The sequence below is a fragment of the Nakaseomyces glabratus genome, chromosome L (genome assembly GCF_010111755.1).
Source record: "Nakaseomyces glabratus chromosome L, complete sequence".
In the NCBI taxonomy this organism is placed as follows: Eukaryota; Fungi; Ascomycota; class Saccharomycetes; order Saccharomycetales; family Saccharomycetaceae; genus Nakaseomyces; species Nakaseomyces glabratus.
Genome location: NC_088962.1, coordinates 1422301 through 1437227, shown reverse-complemented (window position 1 = coordinate 1437227; position 14927 = coordinate 1422301). Strand labels below are relative to the sequence as shown.

At 38.2% G+C, this 14927-nt stretch overlaps 6 protein-coding genes across 6 annotated transcripts; 2 read left to right on the top strand and 4 right to left on the bottom strand.

Annotated features, from left to right (window-relative positions):
* Positions 1-1723: 1723 nt before the first annotated feature.
* Positions 1724-3664, top strand: NPR2 (nitrogen permease regulating protein NPR2; the record flags this gene model as incomplete). The annotated part of the gene is made up of 1 exon (XM_449347.1): positions 1724-3664. One exon carries the CDS (start codon positions 1724-1726, stop codon positions 3662-3664), a length of 1941 nt encoding a protein of 646 aa, XP_449347.1.
* Positions 3665-4297: 633 nt separating this feature from the next.
* Positions 4298-6037, bottom strand: GVI51_L13211 (uncharacterized protein; the record flags this gene model as incomplete). The annotated part of the gene is made up of 1 exon (XM_449346.1): positions 4298-6037. One exon carries the CDS (start codon positions 6035-6037, stop codon positions 4298-4300), a length of 1740 nt encoding a protein of 579 aa, XP_449346.1.
* A 1743-nt stretch (positions 6038-7780) lies between these two features.
* EMP46 (Emp46p) lies at positions 7781-9124 on the bottom strand (the record flags this gene model as incomplete). The annotated part of the gene is made up of 1 exon (XM_449345.1): positions 7781-9124. The coding sequence occupies one exon, from the start codon at positions 9122-9124 to the stop codon at positions 7781-7783; it is 1344 nt and encodes a 447-aa protein (XP_449345.1).
* A 683-nt stretch (positions 9125-9807) lies between these two features.
* On the bottom strand, positions 9808-10656 carry SIC1 (cyclin-dependent protein serine/threonine kinase inhibiting protein SIC1; the record flags this gene model as incomplete). The annotated part of the gene is made up of 1 exon (XM_449344.1): positions 9808-10656. One exon carries the CDS (start codon positions 10654-10656, stop codon positions 9808-9810), a length of 849 nt encoding a protein of 282 aa, XP_449344.1.
* An 867-nt stretch (positions 10657-11523) lies between these two features.
* BOS1 (Bos1p) lies at positions 11524-12246 on the top strand (the record flags this gene model as incomplete). Its single annotated transcript, XM_449343.1, has 1 exon — positions 11524-12246. The coding sequence occupies one exon, from the start codon at positions 11524-11526 to the stop codon at positions 12244-12246; it is 723 nt and encodes a 240-aa protein (XP_449343.1).
* Positions 12247-12462: 216 nt separating this feature from the next.
* Positions 12463-14184, bottom strand: FMP25 (Fmp25p; the record flags this gene model as incomplete). The annotated part of the gene is made up of 1 exon (XM_449342.1): positions 12463-14184. The coding sequence occupies one exon, from the start codon at positions 14182-14184 to the stop codon at positions 12463-12465; it is 1722 nt and encodes a 573-aa protein (XP_449342.1).
* Between the last annotated feature and the right edge of the window lie 743 nt (positions 14185-14927).

The following is a 14927-nucleotide window of genomic DNA, read 5'->3' as shown; positions in this document are numbered from 1 at the left end:
CAGTCGGGAAGGATTTTTATTTGGACCGCAAATGATTATTATCTTTTAGTGTCGTTACACCAGTCCGACAGTTAGTCTATAAGTATATTCAATAGTTTATGATAGGCCATCAACAGAATACTCTAACAAAATAAATTTGCGGTAACTTTTCTTTCTAGTACCAATGAACCAGTATACGTATCAGCAACCAATGCAGAGTTATAAATACTTTTCATAATAATTGATCGTGGATATGTATAAATTGTACCACCAATTTTTGTTCAGCAATTGTATAGGCTAAATATTTATCAGTAAGTAAGCAAGATGTGAACTAGCGATGAATAAAAAAAGTCATGTTCTGCAAATCCAAAATGAACAATAAGACTTGAAAATGTCTGCTAACAAGTCTATTTTTAGAAATCGCAAGTAAGAATAGCTGTGTATAATACCTACTGTAAGATTTCCACACAAATTAAATAGTAACAAAAAAGGTTGATCCATCGAGGATCGAGTTAATTGTAGAAAAATTACTAATAAAAATTTTGCACAATTATCTAAGTTGCCGTATCCATCACCTTTTAATACTTTGAGATTTGCAAAAACTTCCTTAATTGGCTATAAGATGCACCCTGTAATATGCTACTGATAAATAGTTTGAATAGAAATGTCTTTATTAAATACATTTGTCTAACCTACGTTATCCAGTTTTTATAATCTATTATTTTTGAGAAAAGAGTTTTTGCAGTCCCCAGGCTGATTTTAACATATTATGATTGTGAATAAGTGTTAGTTTGTATCCTAGATATCATATGTACCATACCTAACTTCATAATTGGTAAGTATGGTGGTTCAAGAATGCCCTTTAAAACTGTATTGCAAGGTTAATTTAGTTGAGATACCGCAATTTTTGTCATGGGTAAATTTTCTTACATTTATGAAGAAACTCGAAGACTTGCCAGCTATTTTAGATCCACAAATTTCCTAGTTGTGAGACTAGATTGATAATAGCTCTCAATTAATGGGGTCAGTATCCACTGCCCTAATGTTCTCTGGTTATGAAATATTTATGTTTTGGTGAACAGGTTTTAGTTTACTCTACATTGGGCCGTTGTTGCTATTAGTGAGATAGCTATTCAGAATCTAAACATGCGTTTAGTAACACTATTACAAGAAAGCATATTTGATGTGATGTGATATACCGTCCAATTGGCAAAGCTCATCACATAAATACTCCCTCACTACCTATTATATAACAAACCTTTTTTTGATGAATGAATAACCATTAATATATCGAAATAGTGTGTGGCTGCCTAATGCTCACTTATTATGGAGGGAATCCATACCATTGCGGTAATGTTGCATATCTTAAATTTCAAATAAAAAAATCCAATAAAGCCGAACTCATATAATACTGACAACTAAGTTATTTGAAATAAAAAGATATATACTTCGTACTTGCTTAAAATTTAAAGTCACATGACCTGTGAGGTGACTTGACGTATCCGTCGCACTTTGCTGAACGAAATAATCGAAAGTCATCGGAAGAATGAGCTGTAAAGGATAACAGTAACAATTGAATGAAGCCAAGGCAGTTGAACTATAATATTTTAGCATAGCGAACCCATCAATTTATAAACAATGATTATTGGTTTGCTAATATAAATTAATGGATTGCAAAGAAAGAATCTCCTACAATCTAGACTAAAAGCTGCGAGTGCTTCATATGTACCAGATATAAGACGTAATGGCGTCGCAATTTGAAGGATTTGTTGACATACATTCAATATTTTACTCTACATTTCATCCGACTGAAGGGTCGAAGGTAAAGTTTGATTTCCCTCCAAGGAGCCTTGAAAATAGTGGTATCAATTTCGATTCAATCAAAAACTATGTTATTCCTAAGCGTGCCCTATGTCATAGACTCATCACTTTCAAATACGGCAACTATAGAATTGCTTGTTACCCTGTGACAGTTAACTCTTCCATCTATGCTAGAAACTTTTTCAGTTTTAACTTTGTGTTCGTGTTTCCTTTCAATTGCGAAACATCACCTTATGAACCAGCAATCGAAAGGCTAGGTAAAATGTTTAGAGTGCTGGAAATTCAAAATCAGATATTATCAAAATCAGAAAATGACACCATAATGTTTAACTTGAAAAGTGCCGATAAAAATTTCAATATTGATAATGACAGTTCCAATTATATTTTAGGTGATGACATCAGTTCTATAATGACTACCCAACAAAAGGACAAGTACGAGAGATTAAATAACATCATATCTAACATTAAAAAAAAGCCATCCAATTTCACCATAAGCGATCTATTAATGAGGCTTTATCAAGATCTAAATACATACTCAGAATGTCTTATTCCCATTGATGACGGTAATGCTGTCGATATCAAGCTTTTCCCATTGCTAACTCCACCTACACCATATATCTCAATTGAACATGTTCCTATCTCTCTGGTAAACTTATTCAAAATAGTTGATGTGAATTGGGATCCTATTATGCTAACCATTATACCTTACATTAATGGTATCAATAACATATACAGAATATCACAACTAAGTCATAATGAAGAATCATTGGTAATTGAGTGCATTAGGCATTTAGTTTACTATCGGTGTATTGTGTTGACTGATATCTTTGAGTTTTCAAATGTTTATGCCCCAACTTCCTCCTTAAGACTTTTTCTGCTAGATCCCAACATGGCCACTGAATGTCAGTCATACGTAATGTTACCAATAAACTCTAAAATGAATGATTTGAGTTTATATCCACATCATGGGAAGCATTCAGCTTTTAATGGCGACATAGGTTCTAGAAACAATTCTGTATCGACTTCATTGTATTCATTCAATGGCAATGACTCAAGACCACAATCAAGGTCTTCGTCAGTTGATCAGAGTCAAACTAATTTTTATAAGAATAAGAAGCAATCTGAAAGTAGCATTTCTACAGGGAATTCTAACAATGGCCAGAATATACACAAACACCTACCCACCCGATCGCTCTTATTCGATCTATATAGATCCCTTTCACAGGGTATAACATTGAAAGAATGGTATATGCAAAATCACAAAATAATTCGTGATAATCGTATTGATGTGAGAAGATTTATCACCTTCGGCGTCTTACGCAGGATAATTTACAGATGTGAAACCTACTCAGTTATAAACTCAACTGATCATCTACAAAATTTATGGAAGTTGAATGAACTAGAGAATCCAATTTCCATGGAAAACATATCAAAATTGCAATCAAATCATATTGATAGCTTGGCTGCCGATGAAGCATTAATGAATGCATACAAGAAATTATCACTGAAGGTGCCCTCTAAAGGTGCCTTGAAAAGTCATAACACTAGTCATAGCTCATTTTCATTAACCCCAACTGCACCAGAAATGGAAAATTCACAAGCAAAAAGGAACAAAAGGCTCTCAAAAGTATCTTTTGAAGCTCTTCCCGAAGACAGAAATGGTTTCCGATGGGGAAGTAATATAAAGACGCCAATCCAAGAGACCACTTGGAAAAAGCTATCAAAGATGCAGAGAAGAATTATGTTGAAGGCATTAGCCGATGCAGAAACACTTGACAAGATATGTGTGCTACTAGAAATGCCAAGACAAAATGTGGTTAATATACTTCATGAACTTGGAGAGCTGAAACTCATCAACTGTTGAATCATATTAATTATAATATAGCAGACTATGGTAGTTAACTAGATTGAAGTAGTAAAAAGGTGACTCATCTGCAAATACCTCTAACATTTCCTTCTGTCAACAAATTATTCTGGTTATTAGGAAAGGTTAGCATTCCCATATTTTAAATGAAAAAAATATGGAGTGGGGTTCTATTCCAATACCATAAACTTAGAACGCTTAATTTATGAGGTGCAGTTTTCTAAAATACTGTTTTGACGTGAAATTGATATGGAATACATTATAGCTGCGACTATTTGTCAAGATATGAAACTTTTTATTTTTTTCTATATACTATAATAAAGTGTATTGAAGAAGAGAGGCAGCGATATGTGAAGCAAAGACAGCTACAATTATTTAGCAGACCGGACTATTATTTATGATTCCAAACAGAATGGAAGTGATAAAAAATATAAAAACTTATCCTTTTGAAAATAGATTGTTGAGTAAACAAAGGTTGAATTATTAGAAAGAACAAATGATTTGTTTCAGTTGTTTATCTGAATGATCTGGTTATTCTAAACAATATAATTCTTCGGTATGTTTGATGATCCAAGTAGATGAGGTATTTCTAGGTACCTGCTCGGCATAACAGCAACTCTGAACCATCAATGACTAGAACCTGTTAACTCTATCAACAAAGTTTTTGAGATTTACAAAATATTGTTGCTTTTCTCGATACAGCAACTTTCTTGGAGGTGTATCCACAGGAGGATCTGCAGGATCATCAGGATTTGTTGGATCGTTAGGATTTTCAGGATCTTCTGGATTTGATGGCTCTTCTGGATTCTCAGGATCTACAGGCAGAGGAGGAACTGGTGTATTAATACCTGTGGGGCTTGCCGTCTCTGTGGGAACGTCTGAAGGATCGACATTCTTTGTTGCAGTGGGTACTATCTCACTACCATCGTTAAAAAAACTATCTAAGTTTCCACCAGCTCCATTAAATGCAATAATATTTGGTGACATTCTCTCGAGATTTGTTAGCTTTCCCTTGGTACCGAAGTCAATTAATCTTTCTTTTAATTCTTCAGGTGTTAAAGGAATGACATCAGGAGTTCCCAGGCCAGGTTGCAGTGAGGCAAAATAGGCCAATAACCCGGCAACTTGAGCAGCAGCAGCAGATGAACCAGTAACGCTGATTTCATTGGTAAACTGATTCCGTTCAAGATTTGGATATGTAGTTCTGACTCTGTCACCAGGACCATAAATATCAACGCAAGATCCCCAATTGCCCCTATCTATTGGTTCATCAGTAATTGACATACCAGCAACCGTGATAGGCTTTGAAGAACTAGCTGGGCTAGAATTGCATGCATTGATTCCTTTAGTACCTGCACCAACTACAACGTGAATACCGCTAGAGACCATCTTGTCAAACGCTGTGTTCAGTGATCTAGATTTCGCACCAGAGATGGAAAACAGGACGACTGCACCGAGAACTCCATTCTTTTCTATTCTTTGTGGATGATGATGATTCACAAAAGACAAGCCCTTGATAATGTTGGAAACTGTACCACGGCCTTGCCAGTTCAAAACTTTCACATCAATCAATGTAGCCTTTCTAGCTACTCCAACCTCTCTTCCACCCACAAGTCCTGCCATTTCTGTACCATGACCATTCATATCTCTCTCATCTTCATTTGGTGTTATTACGATACCACGGATAGTTCTTTCTATGTAATAGGCATGTGTTTGGTAGACACCAGTGTCCAATATATAAGCATCAATGTTTTGTCCGCCGTTAGGGTCAAATTTGTATTCATTGAAATTAGAGAGTCCCAACTTTGGTCTGTGAGAAATTCTTGCCAGATGCCAGTGAGAGTTTGAATCAGTTTCTTTATCGTCAATTGTCAAGATAGAATCCATTTCAACATAATCCACAATGGACTGTTTTCTAATAAATTCTACAACTTCATCGGTAAAGTAACCTACGTAGCCATTAAACCCTGATCCAATGTCAAAGGTATATAGGACTCCACCTAATTCCTCTGTGCTAAATTCTTTATCTCTTGTATGATGGAAGAAAGGGTCATTAGGTGCAAGAGAAATTGAACCGCGAAGTTGTAGTTTAGCCACTGTCTGAATATGTAATTTAATCTCATTCGTATAGGCAAAGTTTTTGAACATAACAATGTATCTATATGGTACAATATTATTTTGGATTTCATCATTTTCACCCAAAGGTGCTACCAAAGGTGCTTTTACATTTCCAGGTCTTTTTGACTGCTTAAAAAAATTATCATATTCTTGACTTTCTGATGTTTGTTCCAAAGTGTTAATATCAGGTAAAACAATAGCATTGGACAATGAAATAATCCCAATAACTAGGGTAATGATGTTACTTAATCTCATTTCTCAAAGGGTCGGCCTTTAATTTTTTTTAAGAGCGTAACTTATATTCTGACCAACTTAAACTAGCGAAACTTCAAAGTAAATTTTATCCGCTGTTCTTTACAGTTCGTTTGATCGAGAAATTATTTTATAGTTCTAAAAGCCCAGTAAACTCTTCCGTTTCGAACAAAGCTCTCCAATGGATATACAACTGCACAGCCTTCCTGTATATACAATATAGATAAGTATTGTATACAATTAATTAACGGATAGTCAAAAAGGCCAAGAATAAAAAAACATGAACATTTATAAAGCCGAGGTCACTAAAGGAAAGGATAATCAGAAAGGAAAAGTAGCCCAAAAGTAAGAATTTCGGTGGTATTTATACCTCAAGAGTTTTCCTTTTACCGTCCCTCCACTTGTGAACCCCATATGTAACCACTACAGCTATTCTTATGACTCTGACAGTTTACATTACCTACTTTGGACTTCACTAGCCCCTTTTTGTATGTTCAGCGGCTAACTTAATTACTATCAAATTGCATTGGTCCGCGACATTCTGTGTAAATTCCGTCAAAATCATCAGATCTGGTCATAAGCAGACATTTGCTGCTTAATGAGAACTATGTCCTAGACAATGTGAGATCCCTGCTCTCCACTATTTTCCCACGCATGTCCCTGCTAGACAATAGCATTTCAGCATCTACATAGAAGTAGTTGAAGTAACTTCTTCTAAATTTAATCACCTTAAGCATTCAAATTCTGCACGACAATTAAACAACAAGTATTAGTTCCTACGCACTGCCTCATGCACTCATTTTGCGCAGGAACCCAAGAACTACAAATCGATTTTTTTAATGAGCAGGGTAACTAGGACAAATGCATCCCACCCCCCTCATTCCCTATCAGCGGCTATATCTCCTCTGTCCCACTTATATCTCGCAGAGATGGGACAAGCCGCATAACAGATAAACACGGAAATAACGACATCAAAAATTGGGACATTTTGTATTTTTGATGTCTGAAGTTGCGATTGTTTTTCCTATTTCGGTATATTATGCTTATTTATAGCAGCCAAGTTGTATTTGAAGTATTTGCGTTGGCAGGTGTACGGGGGATTGTCAATAGAAACGTCTACACACCAAATATATGTGGCTACCGAAGCCTACAGATTCTAGAAAAGCAGTGGGGAACAGTGACAACCAGCTTTCTTATGCTTATCCGCGTATGTATATATTTATATGTGTGTGGGGAGGGGCAGGGGGGAGGAGGACGGAAGTAGCAGCGGCTATAAATTCACTATGTTTCTATTGGCGGCTATTTTCTTACATTATACAGTCTTACCATTAATCGCTGATTCTAGGAAGGTCATGGTTACAAGACATGCAATAGAACGGTTTGATTTCCATTTTTATTATCCCTAATGGTAAGGTATGCTGTCTGTAACTGAGATATAGTCTTGTTTTCTTTCTCATTACTATATAGATAATCTGTTTATATATGGAAAAGTACCACGATACCTAGGAAATAGCTACCGTGATTATAAATGCACTCAGTAGACAGCAAGTGAGTATGATGACTATACCGTTGTAGTGGTGTCCCATGCCAATATATGTATAAAAAATGCTCATATAACAGTACACAGACTAAAATCCATCAGGGGGTAGGACGGATTTATTGGATACTGCTTCATTCATGATTTTAAGTGGATGAGTTCGTTCTTGCAAGAAGAGAAGCTTATCTTTACACGATGAAGTTAGCCACTTACAAGAGCTTAGTCTTGATGATTTCTTGTCTGATCTTGAACGTGTAGTAAGTCATGATCAACATAATCACAATCAATGGGAAAATCCACAGGGATATCTTCCACAGCAAAGTATCGACATCCTGCTTACTACTATTAGCTTTTTGGGTGGCCTCTCTTATACGTATTTGCTCTTCATATAGAGATTCTAATTTATCATTTAGAGATAAAAAGTCCTTAAACTTCTCCTTTTCAATAGCATCAGCTTGTTCTTTGTTCTCATCACTTTGATTAAACACTTCTGAACGTTTTTTAACTATTATGTCCAATAGACCTACCATCTGTAAGATGAAGTCAGTAGCCTCCTTCTCAAGACCAATCAGTTCATCCAACTTTTTGTCCAATACAGAAATATCATTGGCAAGTAATCTTCCTTCAACACTGTCCAGCTTCTTGTACAGATCCAAAGTTGAGATACTGTTCCCCTTCTTAGTGTCAAAAATATCCTGTTCCACTATCTTTTCCTTGCCTGTATCTTTGTCAATTTGTTTTGTGACGAATTTTGGTTGAGGCATAGGATTGGAATTTGGAATCAAGGAGTCCTCAACAACACCGTTGTAGGCATGCATTTTCAAGATTTCAAAGGACTCAGCATTGTTATCGTTAACTGCCGTGACACCAAATCTATATAAACCTTGAGGCAACTTCACTTTGAAAGTTTGGAAACAGACTCTGTTGTCAATTTGCAACTTCAACATGCTCTTATTGTCCTTGTCGTATGTCAGTCTGGCCGTGGTTGGTACAGCACTATCTTGGTATGCTAGCAAACAAGATCCAAAAGATTTCTCATGAACAATCTCGGGGGTAAATGCAGTGATCTTGTCATTAAGCTGGGCTCTAATACTTGGCCCATGCACTTCATTGGTATCTAGATGCAACATAAGACCATCAAATTTAGAAGGACCGTTGACCATGGATTTATCCTTCAATGTCTCGTCAATTTCTTGTTCACTTGATCCTGTGACAAACCAAAATGCCATAGCTGCTTTTGAATCGCCTTCAAAGCCGACATCACGGAAAGTCCACTCAATTGTGAATGATGTCTCTAAGTTGAATGACTTCTTTAACCACAGCGAACCTTTGCTGTTCTTTGTAGGCGTTAAGATGAATCTGCCTGCTTCCAGTTTTGTTGCATCTGATGTTCTCCAATGTGCAGGGAGTTTATCGTTCAGCTTCACCAGTTCAGGCAGCGAATACTCTAGATCTAGTTTCTCCTTATCCGTTTTGCTACCGTGTGAATCTGTCCCGTGAGCATACACAGCAGAGCTCGCCAACAAACCCGTTAATATACTTCCAAACTTCATCGCAAGACTAGCAGAAAAAAATTATGGATGTAGCAACCTGATCCTGCACTGGTTGTGACCGACTTGCTTTGTATAGTTATGATATCCTGGCGATTTGCTATAACCAAAATATGATGCTCTCGAAGACAATTAGACTCGTATATTCCCAATAAGTTGGGCTGATTTCTTCGCTAATTTTCTTGATCTTGTGTTTAGCAAAAATAACGTCTTCGGGACAACTTTAATCTTTTTTTTTTAGAAGTTAGATGAAAAAAAGCAGGTACTACGGGGGTTTCTGGGACGGGGACAAGGCAATTTCGTGAAGACAATGGGGAAACTGAGCAATAACGTCTACCGAGCAAGCCATTGAATAGGTAAGGCTGTGACTACAGGATGTTACTTGCGGATGCGGTGCCATTAGCTTTAGAAATAGAACTTACGTACTAGTATAATGCGGAAAAGAAAAGGAAAAATCTAAAAGAAAAAGGATAAGTAAACGTCTATTTATAATATTAATTAATGCATGGTGAAAAATGGTTTACGAGAGCCATTTTTGTTTGAAATGAAGTAAATTATATGTGTCCGAATGGGAGGTTAGTATTGAAACTGATCCCACATTATATTCATGAAATGAAATGATGAGCCTGGAATAAATGAAAATCTGAAAGAAAGGAATAAAATAAATAGTGAAGCTGTTATGGGGACTATTTCTTGTCTCTCTTAAGTTCTTCAATTTCTTTAGTGAATAGTGCTCTTGGTTTATATCTGATTTGGTCCTCTAGAGACAGGTGCCTCTGCTTCACCACCTCGCCGTTCTTATTCACGTACGATATCGTAGACTCCAGCTCAGGGTTTTCTTTCAGCAGTTGGTTATGTCTTCTTCTGCGCTCTGTTTCATCTATAACATCATCCGATGCGAACGGGTTCTTCAATGGCTTCTTAGTCACCAGGAGATCATCCTCGGTGTCGGAGTTCGTCGTGCCGTCTTTGCTCGAGACGTTATTCCAATCCTGAGCCATCTCGAAAGTGATCACTTTGTCACTGGGAGTACCGGGCACTTGCTTTGCCATCTTCCTTATCTGTTCGTCGTTTTCTGCATCGCGAATGTGGCTCAATTGCAACTTAGGCAGTTGCAGAGGCGACGAAGACCGGGAAGGTGACGTCGACGTCTCGGGCGGAAACAGGGGCTCTGTCTCCTCCGCAAACAGCGTCTTTGTGATGCTCTTATACTTCCCGCTCGCGTCGCCCAGCAGAGAGTCACACCCGGAGTCACACCCGGCCCCCGCGTCGTCACCAAACGTCCTCTTCACAGACCCACGCCTACCTTGCAGCGGGAACGGCGACCTCTCCGGCGACTTCAGCCCGTTAAACGTAGTCTTCTGCGGCTGCAGGGCAGGCACACTCTTGAACTTCTGCACCGTGGATGGCGTCACAGGCGCCAGCAGCTGCGACCGCTGCGGCGTACCCATCACAGAGTCCCCATACCCATGCATTTCCAGCGACCCGGAATCGTGCCTTCTCTGTCTCGACCTAGGCGGAGTAGAAGGTGTCATTATCTATTTTCGCACTTGTAAGCTTTATCCGTAACTTCTTGTTCCTGTCCTTCGACGTCCTTTCCCAGACACAGACTCTACAAAAAGCTCTCACTTTATATATTAGCAAAACCTCAGCCATTCTATATTTTGTTGGTGGTTCCCAGACTTCACTATTTTAGTCCCTCCACCCAACAAACACTATTAGCCCAAAACCTGGGAAACCCAGCGAAACCAGCACTTTGCGCAAAGAGAGGGCTGGGCTCGTCTGCAGACACAAGACGCGTAATCCATTTGTCTTCCTGGTCTCTCTCCCCACCCCACCCCAAAGCAAGAGAAACACCCGTACAAACCTCTTGATTCTTTCACACAATCCCCCCTACCCAGGCTGCCTCTTACGCGTCTTCCCATTGCACAGAACCACCCGCACAAAGAACTAAACTTCCCAACAATAAATGCCACTTAAAATACCTATGTACGAACATTTCCACCAGCCATTTCTGTATAGTTATGTACGCACTGGATCATGTGAGTGTAATTTGCTGTTGGGTGTGGTGTGTGGGTGGATATAACATAAAACGGCCGGGTCCAACCCATTGTGTTGTGACTTTATTCCAGGCATAATAGCCCTACCTTCTGCCTGGACATACATCTATTATGCGACTACATACAGATCACAGCTCACACAGACAGCGTTTTTGGGTTGTGGTTGTAGAGTAAAACACTTTCCCTGTTCACAGACACGCATTAAGCAGTAATCAGAAGTCCAGAAATTTTTACACTAATAGCCCAACAGCTTGCTGGAAAGAATAGCGATATAAGTTTTGTTTGTGCAAATAGACAGAAGAAAGCAGGTTTTTTTGAAGATACAGGAATAGGCAGACTGAAATGAACGCTCTGTATATACACGCGCAGAAGCAGAAGACGCAGTTGCAGCAGGATATCGCGAAGTTTGAGCAGGATAACTTGACAGCGCCGATCTCTTTGCAAGGCTCCATATCCGCGACGCTGGTGGCATTCGAGAAGACCATCGAGCAGTACAAGCAGCACTTCGACAAGCGGAGAGCCGGTGGAAGTAATGACGAGGAGCAGCTGGATCCCAAGTACGAGCTGCGGTTGGTGTCGCTGAAGAAGGATCACAAGGACTTCGACGCGAAGTTCAAGGAATTGAAGCAGAAATACAACGAGAATAACGCCAGGAGTAAGCTGTTCGAGTCACCGCTGGATGCACAGACCGGTGGAGAGTCTGTGATGAATCAGAGGAGAACCGCTACCAATGACCACACATCGCAACCTGGGAACACTTCTAGTAACTATGGTCTACCGATGTATGATGGGTTGCAGAAGGAACAATCTATATTCCAGAGAGGTAACGCACAGCTGGACATGATCTTGGAAATGGGACAACAATCGCTGGATGATATTATGGAACAAAACCAAATCCTACTGAAAGTCCAAGATCAAATGTCTCGTAGCTTAAGGACTTTGGGTGTCTCCGAAGAAACAATCCAAACCATCAATAAACGTGTGTTCAAGGATAAATTGATATTCATATTAATAATATTTTTGTTTCTGGTCGGTGTCTACTACGTACTAAAATGGTTCAGATAATAACCACGACAAGACCACACTGTGATGCATTAAATTTTACTAGATAGGCTTCAATTATCCACATACTTATGTATTATATTTTATAATTTTTTAATTCATAGAGAATAGCATTCATGTCATCACATTCAATTCTCCTTCTTATAGCGCCTCTAGTGTACTGAAAAATCAATCTTTTAAGCCATTTTTTTTTTATAATCGTGCTAAATACAAGATACATTAATAGTTATATATACATGACGTTGATGAACTAGTGAAAACTCTCTCATTGGGGTTTAAAGTTATTATCGTTTCACTTAAATCAGATAATTTCTTCGATTGTCCTTGTAGTAGAACTGCTGGTACATTTGTGGGTTTGCTTTGCTTAATCTTTTTACCTATACCCAATTGACCGGAATCATTTCTCCCCCATGCTACCAAACGACCATCGTCAAGTTTGCAAATTACATGATGTGGCCCAGTGTACCACTGCTTCACTTTAATGTCGCCGACAGGTTTTGCGTTTTCAAATTTTATCCGGGTTGGTTCTTGCTGAGAGTTTTTATAGATACCATTGCCTAATTCCCCTTCCAATCCATTACCAAATGCAAAATAATGTTCTTTATTCATGTCAATTGCTTTTTTACTTTCACCAACAATATGCCCAGATTTAGGCGACGCTTTCATTGTGACATAAGACGTTTCAGCACTGCAATTCAAATCTATGCATTTTATATCCAGCGCATTTGCCCCAGGGAAATGGGCGTTGAATGCACCATTGATAATCTTTGGGTAAGGAATTGATTCAGATTTATATGAAATTGGCATAGCCAATTGACCGAACCTATTCCATCCGAAACTATACAAGTTTCCTAACGAGTCTCTGGCTAATGTGTGATAGTCTCCACATGCAACTTGTTCGATGGACTTGCTGATGACTTTGCCTGATTGGTCGAATGAGTTATTTAGCATTTCAATTTCATGGAGTTCGTGCGCTACTGGAAAGGTATCAAATTTTGAAAAATAGGGAATCCCGAATTGACCAAATGACTCTTTATTTCCATCCGATCCATCAGTCGAACAGGTATAGGCCTTACCATGGTTAGATATTAGGACTAAATGATCTTTACCAACATCAAACTGAGAAATCTTTTTCTCACCTTTCCTAGTATTAAATACATGATTAATATCAATTTGGTTATTGTAAACCGGGTACTTACGCCAAGGGAACAGCCAAGATCTATGGTAGTCCAAATATTTGGACAAATTATCAATGTGCCCCACAGGTATTATCAAAATCTTACCGTCTTTGTTCAATGCATAAATAGTCTTACCGGATAATTTCAATTGTTCAAGCTTCTGTCCTCTTAAAATAACATCATCGGAGAGTATATCAACTAAATTACCTGCTTGATCAACACCTAGACATTTTTTCTTATCATCTAAGATAATGAGATCTTTTAGTTCCTTGTTGAATGCTTCTTTAATAGCTTTGGGGATGGTTGACTTATTCATCTGTCCAAACATCAGAACATGTGTGCCTTCTTTGGATACATTCCCTACCAAAACGGGCTCTTTCTTGGCAAAAATAGCCTCAGAGCCATCGCTAGGTAGTTGATTGCTCTTACCTAGCATTATATATTTGCTTTTTATATTAGGCCAACTTAGGTACAGTGTTGCTCCACCACCAATTAAGACAAACAACCCTAATCCCTTGAAAATAGCGTTAAGTTTCATCATCTTCACATAGCGCGACTCAATCTCCTCCTGAGAGGCTTGATGTTTCACATCTTTGGTCCAGTCGTAATCAAATTTGTTCAATCTCTTGGCCTTGTATGGCTTACCTTCCAGTTTCTCACCAAACATCTCACTTTCATCAAATTGCGGAGTCATGCTATAGAGTCGCCGCGAATGGGCAATCAAGCATCTTGGCAATCTCGCGGATACCCTAGACAACATCATACTTTCTACCACTGTCGTTCAACCTTGGCAGGTAAATATATTATGTATTATAAAGTAATTACAACTGTTTAGCTCTGATGAAGTTGATCTTTTATTTTATTCAAGGCACAGCTTACCCGTTATTTTTTCAAAATCTTAACTGAACTCGAACCTTGATTATTTCCACTCACCAAACTTGAGAATGTGTACAACTAGTTACAATAAGAACAAGGTTAATACGAATTTCAAATGCCAAATAATATAAATCAAGCTATGAATATATAATTGAAGAAAAAAAAATCTGTGCAATGAAGTTTAATCAATGAGTACTCCTGCGCACAGTACAGGGGATGTTTAGACTCTAAATTAAGAACCTCTGTGGTACTTGACAAGCCAAGATCCTCCTCACTAAACCATAACGGCATCTCTGAACAGCTAATGTATTCAAGCCTTAGTTAGCGTGCATCGTCAATGTGCCAACTGTAACTCATCAATGCGAACCTGGTCAAAGTATGAATGTGAAAATTTTTTTTTTCGATTACATCGCATTTGTTTGTTGTGCGTCGATTTGTTAAGAGAAATGAAAAAAAAATCGAATGAGCGATGAGATGATCATCGATGAGTTTTCGTATTCGTTACAGTAATAAAGATTCATCTGAGCAGATATACTTGCATTTTCTGACACTATTTTTAATAATTGCGGAGTTACGTTCATGCTCTCTATTATATTTCTCTGAATTTTATGATCAATCCCTGAATTCAAT